General features: G+C 43.6%; 1 protein-coding gene across 14 annotated transcripts in view; it reads left to right on the forward strand.

Moving 5' to 3' along the window:
- ANKS1B (ankyrin repeat and sterile alpha motif domain containing 1B) overlaps nt 1–24654 on the forward strand; it is an 870204-nt gene that overhangs the window by 571015 nt on the left and 274535 nt on the right. For all 14 annotated transcript variants that reach the window (XM_059726322.1, XM_059726321.1, XM_019480905.2 and 11 more), the window contains one exon: nt 16181–16279. In XM_059726322.1, coding sequence (XP_059582305.1) covers nt 16181–16279 — 99 coding nt within the window. The remainder of the gene's footprint in view (nt 1–16180; nt 16280–24654) is intronic.

A 24654-nucleotide genomic window follows, 5' to 3' on the forward strand; every position in this document is an offset into this window, starting at 1 on the left:
CCAGGATCCTGTGCTCCTCCTGCACCAGCAAATATCAAACTTGGCTTCTGTGCACTCTGTGGCTGGGAGCCCCAGTCAGCCAATCAGGGTTCCCAGTTAGGAGAGCACAGGGGAGCCCTTGATGTGCTCCCACAGTTGGGAGTCCTGGTCAGCTATAGGCCTGTGCAAAGCTTCGGGTGCTGATTTGATTTGGAGGAGATTCAGCCCAATTTGGTGGCCGAATCTCCAAATCCAAATTGAATCGGGGGACCAATAAAAAGGTCTGAATTGATTCAAAGCCCTCTGAATCTTTGGAAAAGATTCAGAGGGCTTTGAATCTATGGAAAAGATTCAGAGAGCTTCAATGATTCGGGCAGTCCCTACCTGCTGCAGTAGGGAGCTGGAGCCACTCCATGCTGGTAAGTAGTGGGCAGGGGAGGGGGCTAAAGGAGGCAGTAGGAAACTTTGGGGGGTAGTGGGGATCGCCCCATGCCTGGCAGCACCCAGTGAGTCGGGGCTTTTCTTTATCCAAGTGCTGAGAGCTGGGGTGGGCAGGGCAGCCATTGCCGGGCTGGGAGGATGAGTGGGGGGACGGGTCTGGGTAGTTCAGAGGTTCATCAGCAGCTGAATCTATGAATCGGATTCAGCTGACTCAAATGGGGACAGTGATTCGAATCACACAATTGAATCGCTGTCCCCCAAATTGGCCGAATCCGAATCCAAAGTGAATACTAGCCGCTTCACACAGGTGTACTAAGCAACACTCCCAGTTTCAGGAGCATACTGGAGTTTTCAAGGCCTACAATATGCTCTAGAGGCTGGGAATACAGGCCATACATTCAGTTTAAGGTCTGATGGCAACCAGCTACAAAGTTATTAAACGTATGTTATCTATATTGTTTACACAGGACTCCTGAGGTTGCCACAGAGAAGCACATCCCAACCCATCTGCTCTCATTCCTTATATTTTGTGTAATACCTTTGCAGCTTATTCCCTGCTTTATTATGCCATGAATTGAATGAACATGTTGCTGGGTCCCTACTTAGGACATGATTAATTCGTTAAGCATGGGCACTGCCTCAAGTGATGTTTTGTCACATGATCAACCCCCTGAAGTGCTCTACAGCCATGCCCTGACAGAAATACATGGCTTCAGAGTGCTTTAAAAGTGCCTGATCATGCGACAATCTGAACCCAATTAGATGAGGGGTCGGATGAAGGTGCTCCAAAATGGAGCGTCTTCGTTAACTTGTGTCAGTGCACACTGGGAGCAGGGATGGTCTGAAGCAGCCCAGCCCTGCCCCTCATACTGTCTTCAGAATGGGAGGGGGAGAATGTAGGGGAAGGAGTTCCATTTGGGGCTTGCCCAGCCTGTGCTGGAGTGTGGGACAGATAGACTGGAGTCCCCCCATCAAGGGAGAGGGAGGCTGCAGAAATGCAGCCACTGCAAACTGGAGCTCAATCTCCCAACCCCCTGGACTCAGCAATGAATGTCTGTTGGGTTAGGAGGATCATCGTAACTCATGGCACTTTCTGGGAAGTGCCATGAGTTACAGTGGGGAGCTATGCATCTGTCAGCACCCCATGTCTTAATATAATGTCTGTCAGGGGCCTATGAGGCTGACAGCAGCATAGTTATGGTTGCAAAGTCCTCTGGTGTGGACACAGCTCTTCTGGCAAAAGCTTTTTCTGCCACCAGTTGCACAGCTCCCCCAGTAGCAGAAGCTTTGTCATGAAACTATGTTCCCACTGGCAGTTTTGCCAGTGTAACTATATTAGCTATGGGGTGTGACATTTTCATATCTCTAACTAACACGTCTATGCCAGCAGAATTGTGTAATGTAGAGAAGGCTTGAATACAAGTGTCATCAGTTCTGACTGACTAAATTGTCCCTGTTCTTTAAAGTTTCCTTGGTTACAGGCGATCTTAGATATCTGTACTTGACAGACTCCTGATGTCCTGTCTGCTTCATCTGCACTGAGATAATACTGCTTGGAGAAATGAGTGAGAACCAGATGGGAACCTTTAAAGCACAGAGATATTGGGACACCATGGGCTTGTCTATAATGTTTACACAGCACTCCTGAGGTTGCCACAGAGAAGCATACCCCAACCCATCTGCTCTCATTCCTCATACACTAAAATGGAAAATTTTAAACTGCCTTGAAGGAGCCCCCTACTGCTGCTCTTGAAGTGGGAGACAGAGATCAAAACAGCAGCAGCAAGGATCCACCCTCAGGGCAGCCTCGCTGTCCTATGTCTAGGTTTGGTACATATGGAGTGAGAGCTGATGGATAGAGATTTGATTCTCAGCCACAGTGTCTGAAGCACCAGGAAAGTGTTATGAATATGCCGTATGCCTATAGCTTTCTTCACCCTCCGTTTCAAATAATCTTGACCTCACTAACAAAACCTTTTAAATAAATAAGTTAATTGTAATTTAAGGGCCAGATTTACTTGCTGGTAGTAAACTTTGACAATATTGATTTGTTCAAAGCAGTATAATTCAGTTTAACTGATCAGTACACACTGGCTGCTTTGTACTACTTTAGTATATAGGAAAAAAAAGTGTCCTTAAATTAAAATTCAAATAATGATTATTGATTTATATAAATCATTAAAATAAGCTAATCTAATTCATGACCACAAACATTAAAATGCATTTCTCATAATAAAATGTTATTGCATAACATGGTAAAGCCATTTTTCCCAGTACATTTTATGCATGCTGAATCTTTATTCCCTAAGGCAACATTTCATAGTTGTGCTGGGTTTATTCTAATGTAGTTCAATTAGGTTTCTGGGTGTAACAGGAATTTCTACTGTAGCCTGAGGGATCTGATCCATCCTTAGGACCTTCAAGTACAGGTCAAGCACTTCATTCAATAATTATTTTTTATAGAACTTGCTGTATGTTAATGGCAGCAGCACTAGGGAAATGCAAACCTTTTTTTCACCCATATTGAAGCAAGCAAATTTCTGGTTGTTTGCCAGTTCTCATTTGGAAGTGATATGTATGACACATTGCCTGAAATTTTCACATTAACGAGAACCAGTTTCATGTAAGAAACAATGGGCCCCATGGGACTGGGAGCGGGGGGCCAGCAAAGGCTCCAGTCGCAGGGCTCAAGTGCCTATATACTAATGCTAGGAGCATGGGGAACAAGCAGGATGAACTAGCACTCCTGCTTGCACTAAACACCTATGACTTAGTGGGGCTAACAGAGACCTGGTGGGATTCATCCCATGACTGGGCGGTACATATTGAGGGCTATAGATTGTACAGAAAGGACAGGTCGGGGAAGAAAGGGGGGGGGTGTTGCACTTTATGTCAGTGAGCAATATACATCAACCCTCATCAAGACAGAATCCAAGGCTGAGGAAGTAGAAGGATTGTGGGTTAGGCTACATGGGGGGCAAGGAGAAAGGGATTTGGTGGTAGGGGTCTGTTACAGACCCCCACACCAAGGGGAAGAAATAGATGCGGGGCTCCTGAGGCAACTCTCGGAGACCATAAAAGCTAAAGAGGCGGTAGTCATGGGGGACCTAAACTACCCGGACATCTGCTGGGAGACGCAGACAGCAAGGTCCCATCGCTCACGCAGGTTTCTAATTTGTGTACAGGACCTCCACCTGACACAGGAGGTGTATGGTCCCACTAGGGGGAATGCCATACTGGATCTGGTATTGGCAACGGGAGATGACATGATAGGGGACCTCCAAATCGGTAGCTATCTGGGAGACAGTGATCACCTTATGATAGAATTCAACATAAGGCGGCGAGTGGGTAAGGTAACTAGTAGGGTGAAAGTGCTAGACTTTAGGAAAGCTGATCTCATTGCACTCAGGCGATTAATCAAGGAAGCACTGCAGAGTAGGAGTTTTGATGGGATGGGTGCCCAAGAAGGGTGGCTGTGCCTAAAGGAAACGATCCTTTGGGCACAAAGCAAGACGATCCCCGAGCGAGGCAAAAGAGGGAAAGGGGCCAGGAGGCTTCCATGGCTGACCAGAGAAATCCAGGGCAGCCTAAGGGCCAAAAGGGGAGCACATAAAAAGTGGAAACAGGGTGAGATCACTAAAGATGAATATACCTCCTCTGCTCGTGCTTGTAGGGAGGCAGTTAGGCGGGCCAAAGCTACCATGGAGCTGAGGATGGCAACCCAAGTAAAGGACAACAAGAAATTGTTTTTTAGATATATTGGGAGTAAAAGGAAGGCCCAGGGAGGAATAGGACCCCTGCTAAATGGGCAGAAGCAATTGGTGACAGATAGAGGGGACAAGGCTGAACTCCTCAACGAGTTCTTTGCCTCAGTGTTCCTAAGCGAGGGGCACGACAAGTCTCTCACTGGGGTTGTAGAGAGGCAGCAGCAAGGTGCCAGACTTCCATGCGTAGATCCTGAGGTGGTGCAGAGTCATTTGGAAGAACTGGATGCCTTTAAATCGGCAGGCCCGGATGGGCTCCATCCGAGGGTGCTGAAGGCACTGGCCGACGTCATTGCAGAGCCACTGGCGGGAATATTCGAATGCTCGTGGCGCACGGGCCAAGTCCCGGAGGACTGGAAAAGGGCTAATGTGGTCCCCATTTTCAAAAAGGGGAGGAAGGAGGACCCGGGCAACTATAGGCCGGTCAGTCTCACCTCCATCCTTGGTAAAGTATTTGAAAAAATTATCAAGGCTCACATTTGTGAGAGCCCGGCAGGGCAAATTATGCTGAGGGGAAACCAGCATGGGTTTGTGGCGGGCAGATCGTGCCTGACCAACCTAGTCTCTTTCTATGACCAGGTTACGAAACGCCTGGACACAGGAGGAGGGGTGGATGTCGTATACCTGGACTTCAGGAAGGCCTTCGATACGGTATCCCACCCCATACTGGTGAACAAATTAAGAGGCTGTGATGTGGATGACTGCACAGTTCGGTGGGTGGCGAATTGGCTAGAGGGTCGCACCCAAAGAGTCTTGGTAGATGGGTCGGTCTCGACCTGGAAGGGTGTGGGCAGTGGGGTCCCGCAGGGTTCGGTCCTTGGACCGATACTCTTTAATGTCTTCATCAGCGACTTGGACGTGGGAGTGAAATGTACTCTGTCCAAGTTTGCAGATGACACAAAGCTATGGGGAGAAGTGGACACGCCGGAGGGCAGGGAACAGCTGCAGGCAGACCTGGATAGGCTGGACAAGTGGGCAGAAAACAACAGGATGCAGTTCAACAAGGAGAAATGCAAAGTGCTGCACCTAGGGAGGAAAAATGTCCAGCACACCTACAGCCTAGGGAATGACCTGCTGGGTGGCACGGAGGTGGAAAGGGATCTTGGAGTCCTAGTGGACTCCAAGTTGAACATGAGCCGGCAGTGTGACGAAGCCATCAGAAAAGCCAATGGCACTTTATCGTGCATCAGCAGATGCATGACAAATAGGTCCAGGGAGGTGATACTTCCCCTCTATAGGGCGTTGGTCAGACCGCAGTTGGAGTACTGCGTGCAATTCTGGGCGCCACACTTCAAGAAGGATGCGGATAACCTGGAGAGGGTACAGCGAAGGGCAACTCGTATGGTCAAGGGCCTGCAGACCAAGCCCTACGAGGAGAGACTAGAGAAACTGGACCTTTTCAGCCTCCGCAAGAGAAGGTTGAGAGGCGACCTTGTGGCTGCCTATAAGTTCATCACGGGGGCACAGAAGGGAATTGGTGAGGATTTATTCACCAAGGCGCCCCCAGGGGTTACAAGAAACAATGGCCACAAGCTAGCAGAGACCAGATTTAGACTGGACATTAGGAAGAACTTCTTCACAGTTCGAGTGGCCAAGGTCTGGAACGGGCTCCCAAGGGAGGTGGTGCTCTCCCCTACCCTGGGGGTCTTCAAGAGGAGGTTAGACGAGTATCTAGCTGGGGTCATTTAGACCCAGCACTCTTTCCTGCTTATGCAGGGGGTCGGACTTGATGATCTATTGAGGTCCCTTCCGACCCTAACATCTATGAATCTATGACTGAAAACTGTATTTCTCCACCTACCTCTTCCAAACCTCTGAGGAATATTCTTTTTCTGACTTGGGAAAACTATACACTCCATAGTACAGAATTTAGGCAGTGTTGAAGAGGAGAGTCTTGATTATTCAACATGTCTCCAATCATTTTGTGAACTGTCTTAGTGTTTTCCCAGGCACTGGACAGTCAAGAAGAACACAGTTACCTAGTAGTATTTGACTTTGTAGCATTGAGAGCTGCTAGAAATTGTAACATAATATTAGGATCCTAGCAAATAGTCTGCCTTCTCTCCCAATATAGGCTTTCATCTGAAGGATTTATACTTAAAGTTATGTTTGCAAAATTTCACTGTTGTTGTCACAAATTTTCTTGCCAGAATTTTTCCTTGAAATGTTATGTAGTTGAAATAATGTCACAGAGTCTCTGCCCTGCTTTGTTCAATCTACATGACTCGGGTAGTACTAGTGAGGGGAGGGAAGGGGGCTGACTGCAAGGCCCTACCCAGGTTTACTTGGGTGTGCAGGAGTCCACAGCAGCTGCAGCTGGCTACTATGCCTGCTTTCCTGCAGATCTGGCTGCAGGAAGTAGAGACAGGAGAACAGCCAAAAATCAGAACAGTACAGCAATACCAAGCTAGCTAATAGACTTTATTACTTTACTTTAGTTACATCCTCCATTTTCTTCACATGCAACACAACTTGTGCATAGCAGAGAATCTGGCTCAGTGCATTTTGGTCAATGACAATCAAACTCTTATGTTTCTTTTTCACTTCTAATAGTCTTAGATTTTATTCCTCCCTTATTTTCTATAATCCCTAATTTTCTATGAAGCCATGTTACCTTTCTCTAAAGCCCAGTCTTTTACTTTCATTTGTTCTTTCTCTTCTCCTTCATTGTTTCTGCTCACTTTTTCAAGAAATGATACATATGCATTTATTATGTTTCAGGGTTTCTTTTTTAGAGCTTTGATTGCAATGGACACTTTTTAAAGACATTTATCAGATGATAAGTCTTTTAACAGAGGTAAAGAGCAAGATTAAGACCAAAAACATCTGTAGGTGATCTACTCCCACCAGCCCATTCTATTCCAGCTTCACTGATTCAATATTCAGATGAGTCTAATGATTCCTCTGACTGCTGTTTTAAAAATTTCTCTGCCATTTTTATTTCAGCTAATATGACAGAAGCAGACATAAGGAGTCTTTCATTAAAATGTCTCTAGCAAAGGAAGTGTGAGGGAAGATAAAAGGATGTGTGCGTAAATGGAATGGCAGTGAGAACCACAAACTCATACTTGTTATCATGTTTCAAAATTTTTAGGGACAAATCTTCACGTGGCTTTTGTTCCTGTGAGTTGTAAGGCCCACATTCTTTAGTTTCTTTGTTAAAGGAAACTTGAAATGATTGCTTTGTTTTTAAAATGAAAGAATATTGTCTTCAACTCCTATAAATATTTTTTCTGGGATTGGATGTTAGAATGTCTTTGAACTGTTTAATGAAGCTGGGCTTAATCTTTCAGCCCTATAGGACAAAGAAGTAATGCAGAACCAGTCCATGGGCTGGATCAGGCCCCACGCCTCCGGATTGGGCCTGCACACCTGAATCCAGACTATGCTAACCTGGCCAGTCCCCATACGTGAGGATTGGGGCCCTGGGATTCAACATCCCCCTTGCACACTGAGATTTAACTTTGGGGCTCTACACTGCCTCTGCCCAACCCTGCACCACCCCAACAAGCCCCACATGCAAGGATTGAGCCCTATATCATTGTGTGCATTGGATCTGGCACAAAAATTGCAAGGCCAAATTATAAGGCACCAGGAACCAGTTGTAGCCCACAAGCCAGGGGTTGAGCACCTCTGGTTTAATGTATAAAATATAGGCCACTAGAGATAGAAATACTGCTTCTATTGTGACTTTACTGAATTATTTAAAGTGTTTTTTATCTAAACAGAGCACACGTATGTTGATCCCCTGGTACGTGTTTACCTAATGCTCTGATGGGATCTTATCTCTGATCCCAACAATCGTGCCTCACATGTAGAGAAGGAGGCACAATTTTGTGATCAGGGATCTGATCTAAATTGCACCATTACTACTCACCATAAATCCTGGGCTCCCCCTACACCAACAAGTTGGACTGGGACTGATAATCATCTGATTGCTAGCTCCAGCCCTAGGACCACCTTGGGTCTCAAACTGGCCCCAGTCCAGACTTGAAACAACCCCAGTGTAGTCTAGGGCCAAGGCTGACAATCAGCTAATTCTCAAAAACCTTTGCCCAGCACCACTGGCTGAGCTGCCAGGTGCAGGGGATCATAGGCGCCCCATGGAAGGGAGCCAAAGAACTTCCCCTGCTGGGGACTTTAAACCCCAATGAGAGCCTCTAATCCTCCATTTGCAGCAGCCCAGGCAGAGCTGCCAAGCACAGGTTTTGACAATCAGCTGCTGGTTAGCACTGGCTCTGACAGCTTCAAGTCTCAAATTGGGCTCAGGGATATCCAGGCTAGGGCTAACAATCAGGAGACTTGAACTTCACAAGTGCAGACTGGGGCTGGGCTGACAAACAGCTGATTGTCAGCTCTAGCCCCAACAATCAAATGATTGTCAGACCAAACCCCAAACCACCTCTAACCCCCCAACTTGCAGCCTCAGCCGCACATTAAATTTAAGGCACCATACAAACCAGATATAACAATGTTCTGCCTTATATGTAGAACACTGTGGCAGGACACCTTTGGTTCCTGCAACTTTGAGGGCTTGAGCAGGCAGCAGAGCAGCCTGCAGGTGATAGCAGAGCCAATCAGGGGGTCAAATGGCAACCGGGAGGCCACCTGATTGGAGGAAGAATTGGCTGCTTGAGTATAAGACCAGGCCCAGGGAGTGGAGCCAGAAGTTGCAACTGGGGAGCCAAAGGGTGAACATCTCCTGGCCTGAGTACTGCTGATCCCAGAACACCTGGATGTCAGGGTAGGAACTATGGGGATGGAGGAGGTTCCTGACCCTGGGTAATGACCTAAAACTACACCCTGCTGGGGTTGGATGGTATGGTGGAGCTACCTGTGGCAGGGCAGTCTCCAGGAAATGCCACACCTGTGTCTCCCTAGTGAAAGGTCAGTATGGGGTGCTGGAAAGCCTCAGCACCTGCTGGCTTGTGGGTAAGCCTGTGCAGGGGAAAGGCTAGGGGAGCACACCCCAACAGAAAAACACAGGGCCAAGGCCCACAGAGTGGGGCCTGAGGCAGGGTCCAGGCAGATTGACAGACAACTGAGGCCCAAGGGACGTAAGGCCCAGAAGCCCCAGTGAGGGGGCAGAGTAGTGGCCCCAGTGAGGGGGCAGAGTGAGAGCTGGAGGTTGCATAGAGTAGGGTCTTTTGGGGCCTAAAGGACTGTGCATAGGCCTGACAGAGTAGTGGTAGCCAGACATCATGTAGAGTAGGGTCTGTGGGGGCCTGAAGGACTGTGCATAGGCCAGCCAGAGTTGAGACCCCATTGAGGGGCCAGAGTTGAGGCCCCAGTTTGGGGGCATGTGGCCAAGGCATATCTATGGACACCTGAGACAAGTTTGGATCAGAGGCCGAGTGTAGCCTAGCAATGGGGCCGGGGGAGTTGGAAGTAATTTTTGGATGCCATATGTGAGGCATGGGACATGGTAAAGCGGAGGTGGGAGCCATGCATTACACCCTTGGCATCAGGGCATTAAATGGGCAGCCTCTCACCTAGAAACAACTTCTCTTTTACAACAAATGTGTGGCAGGAGAGTCAGGTAGGCGGACTATCCTAGATAGGTGGGCAGGCTGACGTTGTGACTGGCCCCAAGATGACCCCCCGTCACAAACATTTTTGTGGGTTGTTTTCCATTTTATAGTGGCTTAAATTGGGTGCATGTGTAGCATTCTTGCCATTTACGCTGCACCTAACGTATTAATTGCAGCATAAACGTAACATGTAGAGGGGGTCTTAGACATCCATATCTAAAATAGGGGAATTGATATCAAGGTTTTATTAGCATATATTCTGAAAACATGAGTAGGGAATACTATAAATAATGTACATGGGTGATCTCAAGTGAATGGCAGTAAAATCTCTATACTCTGTTTATAACTTATTTACAGGAACTATATCGGAAGGTTTTAGGAAATTTCTAGCGGTTAATTTATTATTAATTTTCCTATCCCTTTGTATGAAAAAAACAAACAGATTTCCTTTCTTATAAGTCCAATTTTTGGGTGAAATTGGTACCTTCTTACTCGGCAAATATATTTCTTGTGTGTATTCAGTTATATTTGCTTACATCAGTAGAAAAAATGTGCTACTATTGAGAGCTATACAGAACCAAAAAGGATTTGAGAGCATCAACTGCATTCTTTTCCAGCCTGTGCATCATAACCAGAATTGTTAACAAATGAATATATAAAGTCATCCCTTTGTCTTCCAATTTTGTTATGTAATTCATGTATAAACCCACTGAAGGCAATAGGGTTTCACATGTATACCTAAACACACAATTTCAGTAAAAATACGTGTTCCCTTTATTGACATGCTAGCAGCATTGTTCCAAAGCAAGAATTTATTTTAAAGCTGATTAATATTTTTTGGGAAAAAACATCAGCAGAAATGAAGATAGTAAAACAATTATAATTATTTATACAGAAAAGTTAACTTTAAAAATGTGTTACTTTAAAATGAATTTAAAATGAACTGGTGAGGATTTATTCACCAAGGCGCCCCCGGGGGTTACAAGAAACAATGGCCACAAGCTAGCAGAGAGCAGATTTAGACTGGACATTAGGAAGAACTTCTTCACAGTTCGAGTGGCCAAGGTCTGGAACGGGCTCCCAAGGGAGGTGGTGCTCTCCCCTACCCTGGGGGTCTTCAAGAGGAGGTTAGACGAGTATCTAGCTGGGGTCATCTAGACCCAGCACTCTTTCCTGCTTATGCAGGGGGTCGGACTTGATGATCTATTGAGGTCCCTTCCGACCCTAACATCTGTGAATCTATGAATTAAATGTAATTTAAGAAATATTAGCTGTAAAACAGGAAATTGCCATATTGATAGTTTGACGCAGGTTAAGTCTCAGAGCATTACCATTTAAAACCACGATGTTTTTAACATTTACTATAAAGTGAGTTTTATTGTTTTTAATTTTGGTTGGTTTATTTCCTAGTGTTAATCCTACCTGTTAAATTAACTGAACAAAACGTTTCAAACCACAAATAGAATTTATAATTCAAAAAGTTTACCACATGCTAAATTAGAGCTTTATCTGCAAAAATCATTATATTTCCATATAAATTGATCAGGAAGAAGAATTGTGAATGGAGTCCCACCAATATAAATAAAAGTAAATGAGCTATAAGTCTGATCTACTGGAAACTGTTTTAATAGATTATTTCTGCTTCATTTCAAAGCTGAAATAATTTGCTATAGACTATAGAACAGGGTTAAGAAACCTATGGTTTTGTAACATTTTTCATATTTTCATTATAGGTAGTATAGATAATGATCCCATAGTTAAGATTTCCTAACATTTACCATTAAAAGTTCCTGTTTTCAGTTGCATATATCTCATTTTGTCATAAAATCAAAATTGGATGCTTTTCTAGAGGATAAGCTTTAGCAAAACACAAGCTAGCAGGCTCAGTATAGGGATATCTGCATGAAATGTAATGGCCTGTGATCTACAGATATTTAGATGATATAATGATCCTTTGTTGGCCTCAAAAATCTATCAGTCTTTGCAAGTGGACAGAGGATGCAGGAGGTGCTAGTACTAGAAGTATGTCTTTGCCTTCTCTAAACAGTGACCCAAGTTTGGAGTAACAAACCTGTATTTGAGCAGAGATGTGTTAGAGTTTGGTTTTCAAATTCTGTCTGCTCTGATCATGCTGCATCTTTTCACAGTTTATATGTGCTGACCCAAATGTGTACACCATTTCTGTAGATGACCTCAGTCATCTGCATTGAGAACAAGACTTTTTCTGAAATTGCTCCTCCTGGTTGTAGAGGGAGGGTGGCAGGGAAGGGATACTGTGACATTGGTTTCAGCAGGGGAGAACAAAACAGAGACCATCTCTCTTGTCCTTTAAATGCTTAGTTTATTAGCACTGAGGCAATGCAGAAGAGGAGGTGGCTTGCACCTGACCTAAATGTAGCTGAGTGAGGAATTGCATGGAGTGATGATGCAAAGAAAGGGAGATAGGAACAGGAACTTGTGTGGGAGGGACCAGGGCAGGATCAAAGTGGCCGGAAATTGTGGAGCTAGGAGCAAAAATGTGAAAAGGGGCGCAAGTGAGGGATGGGAGGATAAGCAGCATACAAACAAATGTCATGAAAGGGTAAGGATAGAAGTAGTGGGAGTGGGTCACAGTGGGTGGGTCAATTTTTCTCAAATGTCCTATTTACAAATAGTTGTGAAATCCAAGTTTGTACCTCCATTCCCCTCTAGTCAGTGGGGCCTCACAGAAGATAACAGCTTTCTACTACTATCAAGTTCCTCCACAACATTACATGGAAAGCGTTGTGTGATGAATATAAAGGGCTTTTTGGTGCTGCTGACCCACATTGGGATATCACTATGGTTCCACAGGATTAAGCTTTTGGTGGGGTTTTTTTCTATTTTAAAGTGTGTTTGTCTTTTTAGAAACTTGATAATATTCCTCCAAAATCTATGTTAATAGGGTATTGAGATGGCAAAATCAAGTGTTCAGAACTAAGGAAAAGCTAGAACAAAGATGGAAAGTGCAACCTAAAATTAACCTCTCTATGCATGTTTGTTATGATACAGGCTTTAACTGAATGTATCATGTTTTTGTTGTAAATAAAGTTGTTACTGTAAAACCCTTGCCTTGTTGCAGAACCTGGAAATTGGCAGAGGACTGAGGGAAGAAGACAGACAGCCTCACAGGGAAAATAGTTGAATATCACTCTAGAAAACTGACTTCAATCCCATTATCTTCCAAAGAGTTTCTATGTGATACTTGGGAAGTGTATATAAATTAAATTTTTATACAGGTATCTATTGCGTTTCTCACTTCCTAGCCAACCAATGCAAGGTCTGGTCTGCAGAAGGAGATGAGCACCAACTGCTCCATACATAGATTCATAGATTTTAGGGTCAGAAGGAACCTAAGTAAATCATTGAGTCTGACACCCTGCCCTGGGCAGGAAAGAGCGCTGGGGTCAGATGTCCCCAGTTAGGTGCTTGTCCAGTCTCCTCTTGAAGACCCCCAAGGCAGAGGAGAGCACCACTTCCCTTGTAAGCCCATTCCAGATTCTGGCAGCCCTTACTGTGAAGAAGTTCTTTCTAATGTCCAACCTAAATCTGCTCTCTGTCAATTTGTGGCCATTGTTCCTAGTTACTCCAGGGGGTGCCCTAGTAAATAGAGTATCTCCAGTTCCCTGCTGCCCTCCCCTGATGAATTTATAGAAAGCCACAAGATCACCTCTCAGCCTTCTGTTGCAAAGGCTGAAGAGATCTAGGTCCCTCAGTCTCTCCTCGTAGGACCTTGCCTGTAGACCACATCAGTGAATGCTCTTTTCAAACATACAAATTGCTACAAAGCCTAAGCTAGTGATTCTCAACCAGTGCTGGGGCACCCTGGAGTGCTTTGAGATCCTTTCAAGGTTATTCTGCACAATGGTAGTATTGTTAGTTGTGCAAACATGATTCACAAGATAAACTCAGATATTTCAAACAGAAATTCATAGTTTTAAAAATGTTCTGACCCATTGTGGTGTTTCTGAGTTCTTGCAACAAAAATGCTCTAGTTTTCTGTAGGGGTTTGTTTGTTTGTTTTTTAAAGAGTTAAAACTAAGAGCTGCTTTTTTTCCTGGGGTGCCTTGAGTCTATTGAGCAGTGCCTTGAATGTAAAAAGGTTGAGAACTACTGGCCTAAGCACACTAAGAAATCAAGTCCTACACTTCTATAACTGGGCACACTTGGGCAGCATAAATTTTGGCATTTCTTAACTTTTGATTGCATGATATTGCAAGCTTAACATTTTTAATGTACAGCTTTTTAAATGTAATATCTACTTAAAATTTAATGTGAAAAATTCTGAGCAAGCCAATATGCAAAGGAAAAGCAGTAATAAGAAATAAATATAATTATACATTCTCTGCTATGTGGCAAGGACTTGATCCTGCAGATAGATGTGTTTTCTCACATGCATAAGTATCTACAGAATTGGGCTTTAAGTGTATCAAGATTTGAAGTGGGATGCCAAGGTTACTTGTACTAGTAAACAATGCTCAGTAACTCAATGATGAGTTCTGCTGTGGCAGCATATAAATACACGATGAGAAAAATCAAGGAAAAAATCTGACAAACAGCTAGATAAGGGGGGTGGTAGAAATAGTTCATAAACAAGATAAGGCAGAAGCTAGATTTTATTTAAATCACATTTATATGTATAATTCAAATGAGGAATCAATCCTCATATGGCCCAAATTGGCATGTCTCCATTTGTAATACCTGTTTATACCATCTGCAGGTCTGGCTCAATATATAGATTTCTCCCAGTCCTTGCCTCAAAGATATAGAAACAGTTTTAAGACAGATGAGTACATGAAAGAAATGGAAAAAGGATTTTGTACACTAAAGATTTTTTTTCCAGAACTTGTTATGTAGCTGTGTAGTATTAAAGCATAATAGTATGCTGTGCAATATAATTTTAAATATAATATTTGTTTAAAGTTTCCATGATTTCCTTAAAATGGCAACTCCTGGATTTTACAAGCTATGGAACAAGATACTTCAAAATGATATATGGGAGTCCCATGGCACATTTCTGTAAATTGTCTAGCACATTCAGGAAAAGTAAAGATTTAGTAGCTAAAAAGGATGAGGCAGTTATTACTGTGTTGTGTTTAATGGAGGAAGATTTTGTTATGTCATACAGCTGTTGGGTTGAGAATTTTTCACTGTGTAGGCTTAAACCATTGCTGGCTTTTCTTAGACCCTGGTTCAGTAAAGCACTTCAGTATGTGCTTCATCATTAAGCATGTAAACAAATCCTATTGACTTCAGTAGGGCTTTAGTACTTTACTGAATCTGAGTTTTAGATTGTAAGATAATGGAGGGATGGAATATGTTTTGAGGTCTCTACGTGGATAGTGATTCATTAGAAGAATGCAAACAATACCAAGTCTTGTATTCTTGATTAGTATAACTAGGGCTTAAATTAAGGTAAGGGATCATAAAAGCACTTCATATTTTGACAGTTTTCTTCACAACCATAGTGGCTAAATGTTTTTTCCATGGAAGCCAAGATCTTTCTAGAATAATGCCTGCCTAGAAGAAAAAGAAAAATGCCAAGTTGGCAACCCAATGCAACACATCTTAATTTGATTCTCTGGGTACAACTCGGTGCTTGAGCTTCCAGTCTTCTTCCTTTGATTTCCCATACCCACTGCAATCCATTCGGGTTCTCAACCATTAAATGATCAAATTGGTGTCCAGCAAATATCAGCCTGGTAAATATGTGTCCATTTTATTGCCTTTCCTCTAAGCATACTCTGTTGTTCACCTCTAAAGAACTCAAGGTCCTTAGTAAACACTTATGTATGTAGCTGCTCTCCTTCAGCAGCCCATTTCCAAGAACAGGGTCTTGAAGCATGAGGATTTGTCTTTTTAGCTGCCGGATTCCTTGAGTACCCAGGCTTTTTCTGTTGCCTGTACTCTGGAGGTTCTTGACCTGCCCTAGAATGCATTAGGTAGGGAGATGATGTAACTGGTGTACTACATGTTCAGCACACCCATAATACCAGCCCTGATCCTGATAATGATGTTTTCTCACTTTATAATGTATATTCTTAATAAGCATATGTGGTGATCACCACATATGCTGTGGTGTAGAGTTGAATTAATTTCAAAGGAAGGCATTTTTACTAGCAAATTGCTAAATAATTCTAACTGAATCTGTTGTGTTGATCCTATTGTGTGCTATTTTTTTTTATTCCATCTTGGGGGAAAAAAAGCGAGCAAAAGGTGGCTTGGAAAACAAATGCTTTCTGTTCAATTTTCTACCTAGGTCCCTCTTCACATCAAATGAAAGAGGAAAATTTCATATATGGATTCTATTTTTAATGGGATCTACAGTCTATCCATTTGTAGTGGTGCCACCAATCTAGTAATTGTCCATGGTTCAGCTAAGCAGAACATTCTATTTTAAATGCAGTAAAAAGGTTTATACTATCTTTTTTTTTTTTTTTTTTTCAGGGAAGCAATGTAATGGAGGATCAGGATCTGTTGGAAATAGGAATACTTAACTCTGGACACAGACAAAGAATTCTGCAGGCAATCCAGCTCCTTCCAAAGGTAAAGCCTCTTTTATTATCCAAATATATTGCCAAGAGCTTTTATTGAAAATAATAATTTCTTAAAGTAAAAGGACTTAATCTTCCACAGCTTTTTGTGACATTTATACCAGTGTAAAATTTATGTGAAATGCTACCATTCTGGTTTGGTGAAATAAATTATATCCAGGTTGAATTAACTTTGCATACATGTGAATGACTACATGAAGTGCAAAGTATAGAAGCGGTTCAAGTTCCATCTTTATACTGGTAATTATTTTAGAACTGAATATTAAAAAAAAAAAACAAACCACTTCCTGGACATGTATATAACTACAGCCACTGAGGCACCAAACATCCAGACTTGACCTGGCCTTTGGATTCTGTCTCAATGATCTAAAGGTGGAATGGGAGGTCTGGACAGCCTCCACTTCTCCATACTCATGCCTAGGCATATGCATCACAGGTTCTGGTGACCTCTTATGCATACACCATGATCCAGAAGGATTGACAGTTGCCTTGTCAGTGTATTATAGACTGTATAGTGTCACCACTGCAAATAAACTTGTGCATAAATCCCAAGCCTTTTTTTTGCCTTTAATATAGAGGTTAGGTTGGGAATACATTGCTCATGCATTGGAAATGCCATACTAATAGAATATATTAGTTTAGAAACTTAGGGTCATAGGAAAAGGATCATTGGAAAGTAGAGCTGGAAAGGGACTTCAGGAGGTCATGTTAGTCCAGTCCCCTGCTCTCTGACTGTTTCCAATCTGTCCACATTTTTCTTGAAGTGTGGGGCTCAAATCTTGTGATATTTCATTGCAGTCACTTTCACAAGTGGTTTGGTTCTTGTCCACCAATGTTATATTTGCTCTGCTTTGTGCATGAATTCTGCTCTTTGGCTGTGAGGCGATATAAGTTTGCACCAATTTTTCCAATCTACTCTGGATATAGAGTGATCATGATTAGAGACAAAGTGCACACACCTACATGCTCATTAATGCGTAGTAGTTATTGCGCATTTAGTTTAGTACTTGCTCAATGAAGTACTAACTAAATGTGCAGTAACTACCATAACACCGGTGCACATATTTTTTTGTAATGCTTACTGTGCAGTAGCCTAATAACACTGCACAGTAGCTTATTATCACGTTTTTTGATTGGCATGCTACTGTGCAGCATTATTAGGCTACTGTGCAATAAACGTCTCGTGTAGATGCATCCAATGTGCATCAGGCATATTGAGATAAGATTCTTATATCTTTGGGATTTAAGCCATATGATAGAATGTCAGAATATGTCTGTGACTAGCTGCTTGCTGATACCTGCCTCCTGTTGACTTTACCATAAGCAGTTATCTGACCAGCTGGACAAGAGAGGCATAGGACATAACTTGGTTCCAAAGATTATTATATGATTTGAGAAGCCACCTAAGTGAAAGGGAATGAGGACAAACCAAACCTGGCAGTTGTGTCCAGCATGATACCAAGAAGGCTTTCAATAAGGGTCCATAGGCATCTCTCTCTCTGGAAGAAAAGAGCTGAGAAATAAAGATGAGCGTAAGGTGCATAACGTATTCTGAAGTGTGTTGACTGTATGTGTAGAACAATGAAAGTAAGAAGAGATCAATTGGTTGACGGCACCTATAGGAAATTTGAGCAGACAATTCGCCTTCGTTATACAAACTGAAAAATTAAAGTGGAATGGGGTTGACTGGATAAGGAAGGGTATGGTCTTTGGACTACTATGATTGATAACATTCTCTGGATTATATTGAAAATAAATGCAAGAATGAGCTTCTTGTGCACCCTGGCATGTGGCTGGTCAGAGTTGGTACGTAATGCAGCATAATTGAAAATGGCAATAGTGTAACTCAGGGGGCAAGCAGGACACTAACCCTGGTTGCCAACTTGGAAGGGGCATCATTATGGCCCCCTTCCCTCCCACCCAGGAGTCTTTTCCACAGCAAGAGCATCTTGGTCATAGAAGCCAGGCAGGTGCAACCCCATAGGAGAGAGGCAATGCTACCACATAGGAGGCTTTGCTGTCAGAGGCACAGCCCTGCACCTAGGAGCATATCTGGGGGTGAATGAGGAGAGGGAATGAACAGGGCATCAGGAGTGAACCCTGTGGAGTCTGCACCATCCAGGATGATGCACCAGCCTAATTTCATGCTGCTCCAGCAGGAGCTGTAGCACCTGCCACCTGAGTGCAGAGAGCAAGACCAGTTGTGATTCTGCTCCCCCTCCCCTTGCCCTGTCTCCCTCCCTTTGCCCCTAAGAGGGGAGCATAGTCCCCTCTCCTCCTGTCCTGGGTGCTGAAATATCTCACTATGCCTCAAAAAAAAAAAAAAAAAGTGACATGCTATTGCCATATTGGAAGTATAGATGAAGTAAAGTGGGCTAGATAACTGGATTATTCATTTATAAACTGAGGACAAGGAAGGTGCCAAATTAAATTGCTGTTTGAAGTGTTTAAACACCTTATGATTTTTTAGAGCTTGTAGTGAGTTTTTACGTAGAGCATTTTATTAACTGGGTTTTGAATCTTAATCTTAGCTCTGTCCTAATGATGTATTTTGTTTCTATTTCCTTTTGAAGGAGGGATTTTTCATATAACTAATAAAACTAGTGAATGGATTTTGCATGTGTTATAACTTTAGAGAGCATTAAATAAAATAGTGCTCATGGAGATGACAAATACTGAAAACTGTATGTAAGAAATGTCCACATGAATATTACTATTTTTTTTATTCAGAACCTAAGTATGAAGTTTATATTGAAAATGAATGCAAGAATGAGCTAACTCATAATATGTATTTAGTATTTCAAAATGACTTTAAAAATCTACATTTTGCATTAATATTGAATACTGTAAATTTCTGTTTTTAATGACATTTACTGTACGGGATCTAAAAACAGACAAATGCTTAAGGCAACACATGTTCCAGATGAGTCATTTTGATGTACAAGATACTGTTCAACTTGAAAGATGGCAGAGTTAAGACCTACCAAACTCTTTGAAAGCAGCTGTTTCTGAGAACAAAATTGTTTTGCAGCTTCCTGAAAGTAACCACATTTTTCAAGCTTGAGTTAATTAACTAACCTGAAACATCTAGAATCAGTGTATATATAATAGCTAGGGATCTACTCAAATTGCAATTTTCTGATTTTTTTTTTTTTTTTTTTTTTTTTTTGTGGGAACCACAAAATGGTGTTTTCCATAATTATGCATGGAATCATTGGAGGGGGAAAAAAAAACACAACAACTTACCAAAATAAAATGCTGGCTCCCCAGTGAGAGCCAGTGGCCTCTGTGTTCCAGCCTTGCAGCCAGCTGGGGGGGGGGGGAAAGGAGGGGGGAGGGTGACCTGCTGGCATGAAGGGAAGCAGCCAGAATGGTGGCTGTTCCCTCTGCCACTGGTTGGCTGAGGGGGCTGCCTTTCATATGGCCCTACCCCTCTCTGCCGGTCATCAGTGAGGGGTGGGGCCACATGAAAGGCAGCCCTCTCGGCAAATCAACAGTGAGGGGCAAGGCTGCTAGGGCCCCTGGTCTGGGGGGGGGGGGAAGAGGGGGGCACTGTGAAGAGACCGCAAAAATGGTGGCTAGTACCATGATTGGCCCATGTAATTGCCCATATACTGCCTTTATTTGGGTAGATACCTAATAGTGAGGTGGTGCTTAGATCTTGCCTGATGAAGCAATGTATAGTCCAAAAATAAAGTAATTTACATATATTTAATGCAAAAATGTCATACCAAAATTAACACGGTTAAAAACAAAAGTTGTGCATTACATCTCTTATTTTAAATGAGTCAGCCACACAGATGAGCATACATAGCAACAGTACAAGCTTTCCTATGCAAAACCTAGTTCTTTTGAACAGCTGCTAGAGTAGTTGTAAAACTCATAACCTGTTAATATTGTAATTTTAATTTAGCATAAACCATCCGGGATTATTTTCAATGGATCACTGAAAATTTGAGAGCTTTGTGTGTCCTGCAGGGAAACATGAAAGACTCCTGTATTTGTTAGTCTGTTGATCAGTCCAGCCCATTATACATTCAAAATAAGTATACATACATTTAAGTGTGGTGAGATACCAAACCTTAACTTGAGTCTTCATAAAGAAAAATCTTTTATTTCAGGGTTTGTTTGGGTTTTTTTTAAAGCTTCCCTAATTTATAATGACAGTTCTTTTAGAATTTGAAGGATGGTGGTGGATTATGTTTGTATTGTTTGTTTCATAGCTAGAACTTTGAGGGGGGAAAAAAGTTTTAAGAAACTGTTGCGTCTTGGCACTTCTTCAAACCTGCCTTCTCAGAGAAGATTGAATAAGCTTAGAGCATAAAATAACAGGCAACAAACCTAATGTTAAACTTTTAAAATACCAACTTTTAAAACAAATTTCCTCACTTATCCAATCTGTACTTTTGTGGAAATGGGTTTGGAAGTGAAGCAGATGTCCAGCTGTTGAAAATTAAAACAAATCTCTGTCACTCAAAGATGCTGGCTCCCTGTTGTGTAATGACATTTCTGTGTTTCATATATCATTGACAGATTTAGGAGTCAGTCTCCTAAAGTTCATAATACATTTTTTTTCCAATTCTGAAGTATTTCCTTAATAACACAGACAGCTTTGACTCAGTTACTCACTTGCACTCTTTATACCAGTATAACAAAGAAGGGCTGACCCAGAATTTTCAATATATATTATTTTCCCATTAATAATAATTTTTCTGAGTAGAAGCTTTTTTAGGAGACTAGAGATAATTGGAATCAGTGAATCAGATTACTTCTTTCATAATATTATTTCTTTATGTTGGGTTGAAGATGATGGCCCAAATTCTGGTTTCATACTGAATGTAGAAGTGACTGAAATGAATAGCTATTCAAAATGTACACAAGTGTAAATGAGAGCAATATCTACCAGTAGATAAAAAAAGTGTTTTGATTATATTATAAACTTCTGAAATTAATTTGTTGATAGTAAAATATTCCATGCTTAGCCTCAGTTTGAGAGCAAAACTCTTAAAGTTTGATCATTTTTGGTTCAGTTATTTTTAGCAAACATTTTAAAAAATGAATTCATTTGCTTTATGAATAAAAGGTGGAGACTGATACAAATTTAGGGGAAGATGGAGCAGTATTTAAAGAAACACCATTTAGAATAGGATGACTTTAAGGAGGTTGGGAGCACTAGGGAATCAATTGAGTACGGTGTATGAGAGAGAGGATTGTTGAAGGAAATGAAATAGAGAAAACTTCACATGTTCTTAAGTGATATCTTAAGTTCTTAAGCTAAACCCCATTTTCAAAATTGATTTAGGATTTTTAGGAACCTAAGTCCCTATTGACTTCCAATGACACTTAGGCCCTTGAGTCCCTAAATCAGCTTCTAAAATACTTAAGCACCTTTGAAAATGTTACCCACAGTCAAAATAGACTGATGCACAACCTCAGTGGTTAAGAGAAATCAGTTTAATTTGATCTGGTGAGTGATAGAAACCTCATGAAGGGGCTTGTGGCAGTGCACCTTTGGGTGCTTGCCACTTTAAGGGCCTGAGCAGGCTGTGAGGTAGCCCACAGCTGACTGCAGAACCAATCAGGTGGTCACATGACAGCCAGGAGGCACCCTGCTTGGAGCAGGGTGGAGCAGCCTGAGAATAAGAGCAGGCCCCGAGGAGTAGAGCAAACAGGTGCAAGTGGGGAGCCAAAGGGTGAACATCTAGCCAGGATACTGCTGCTCCCAGAACATCTGGAGGTCAGGGTAAGAACTATGAGGAAGGAGGAGGCTCCTAAGGGCCCAGTGGGGTCTCAAGCCCTGAGGAAATGACTACAGGCCTAAGGAGAGCTAGGCCAGCCTTTGGAAGGGGTTTAGAGAGTGTGGGCCTACTGAGGGGCTAGGCAAACCCCTAATTAGAATTGGCTGGGACTGAGGCCAGGTGTTCATATGAGCCCAGTGGAATAAAGGACTGCTGGATAGAAGATCTCTGGGGCTCTGGGCACACCCAGTGGGAGTTGATGGCTTTATGATGGGGCCCAAAAGGGGTCCCTGCTGAGTAGGGAGGTCAGCTGCTGCTATACGGATCCTCATACCCTCAACTAGTCAATGCAAGGGGGCCACAGCCAATAGGCCGAAGGGCATGGAAACCCACTGCAGGGGGCAGACCAGGGCTGCAGAGAGCTACTGGCCCCCCAGCTGGCCTACAGGAGGGGCCAGAGCCTAGAAGAGGCTGAAGGTCCCTCGATGGAGGGGACATCACTGCTGAGACAGGATAGGAGGTCAGCTAGCAATCAGGCTAGAATGAAGGAAGCTGAAGTCCAGCCTCCTGATGGGAGGTATCATGCAAGGGGACCTGAGAGAGAGATGGGGCCTGTGGCTGAGAGGAAAGGTATGAGAACGAGACTGCAACAAGTTGCCCCAGAGCGAGCAGTCCAGGAGGAACATCCAGAAGCCCAGTGAAGGAGGAGTAAAACCAGGACAGGTAGGCTTGTATTGGTTCCGGGGAATGACCTAAAATTACACTGTGCTGGGGAGGATGATGTGGTGGGGCAGTGTAACAGGTTGCCCTCCCCAGCACCATCTTCCCTGGTAATCTGCCCCTTATGCGGGGCACCCTTGGAGTCCCCTTTAAGGTTCTTATGTCCCGCTCTCTTCTCTCCTGCCATGTCTTGATGGAAATTATGATGCTGATATTCTTGTAAGTGGGAGACTGCCTATTGTATTTTGTATGTTGGGGTCTTTTGCCTCCACAGGCCTTGATCCTGGTCTCTTTCTAGCTAGGCCTCCCTGTCTAAACCCACTAAACAGGGATTGACTCTGAGGTGCTAGCCTTTCATTGTCTTGAGTTCAAGGTTGGGGAATGGCCTTGAACTCACAACATCTCAGTCCAAAAAATAAATGAATAAAATTTGCACCTCAGGTGCACCAGACCACCCCAGGCTTTTATTGCACCCTCTGGTAGCAGGGTCAGTGCACCCCAAAATCCCATGCCCACACTAGCACCAGGGCCTATGTACCCCTAACGCTGTGCTTTCTCTGGTGCCGTGGTCAATGCACCCCAAATCCTGCACCCACACTGGCGCCAGGTCCCCATGCTGTTGTGGGGTCCCAATGAGGCCTTCTTCTTCTCCAAATAGCCTCACCCAAACTACCAGTGTTATTCAATAACAAAAATAAATATGAACAGTCCTTTCCATGGGCAATAACTGCCACAAAAAAAAGTGATTAAAGAAGGCAGCATGCCAACTTACATTTACGCAGGATTTGTGCTTCAGCTCCCCACTGTCAGCTACAGTCTTTCTTCTGGGGTTGCTGCCGTCTCTCTGGTGGCTTCTGTAGTTTCCCCTCCTCCAGCCTTGGGACCAAGCCTCTCCATGGAGCTCTGGGATGTACTCCTTCCTCTTCAGCTGCTGGGCCCTACTGCTGCTCTGCCCAGGGTTTTTATAGTCCTGGCCTGCCCCTTCCGGTCAGCTGACATGCCGGCCAGGCTCAGCATTTGACCCCCTCCTTACCAGCACTCTGTGCCCAGAAAGTTCTGACCTTAAGGGGGCCAACCTGTCTTCTGATGACGGCTAAGGTTCCCTGTTACAGGTAGTCCTCAGGAAAAGCCACACCAGTGCCTCCCTAGTAAAAGGTGAGTATGGGGCGCTGGAAAGTCTCAGCCCCACTGCCTTGTAGTTGACCCTGTGGAGGGGAAAGGCTAGGAGAGCACACCCCAGCAGAAAAGCACAGGGGCCAGGCCCATTGAGTGGGGCCTGAGGCAGGGTCCAGGCATGTCAACAGACACCTGAGGCTTAATTGGGCCATAGGCCGAGTTGGGGATCCAGGCATACCGATTGACACCTGAGGCCCAAGGGACATAAGGCCCAGTGGCTCCAGTGAGGGGGAAGAGTGAGAGCTGGAGGCCGCATAGAGTAGGGTCTGTGGGGGCCTGAAGGATTGTGCACAGGCTGGCCAGAGTTGAGGCCCCAGTGAAGGGGCAGCGTTGAGACCCCAGTAAGGGGGAAGAGTTGAGGCCCCAGTTGGGGGGCATGTGGCCAAGGCACGTCTATGGACACCTGAGGCCAAGTTTGGGCCAGAGCCCAGCTAAGGGGCTGAGGGAGTAACAGTAGAATTGGATACCATCTGTGAGGCATGGGACATGGTGTAGGGATGGTATGGAGCTGTGAATTACTCCCTTGGTATCAGGGCATTAAATGGGCAGCCTCCCACCTAAGAACAGCTGTTTAATTACAACAAAGGTGTAGTAAGTGAATCAGTTCGGCAGACTGCCCTAGACAGGTGGGTGAGCCAATACTGTGACTGGCCTCAAGATGGCCCCTGTCACAAGGCTCAAAAAAATATTTGGAGGAATGGAAAGTCATGAGATTTGTAAATTCATTGTTATG

Source organism: Alligator mississippiensis, chromosome 4 (genome assembly GCF_030867095.1).
Source record: "Alligator mississippiensis isolate rAllMis1 chromosome 4, rAllMis1, whole genome shotgun sequence".
Lineage (NCBI taxonomy): Eukaryota > Metazoa > Chordata > Crocodylia > Alligatoridae > Alligator > Alligator mississippiensis.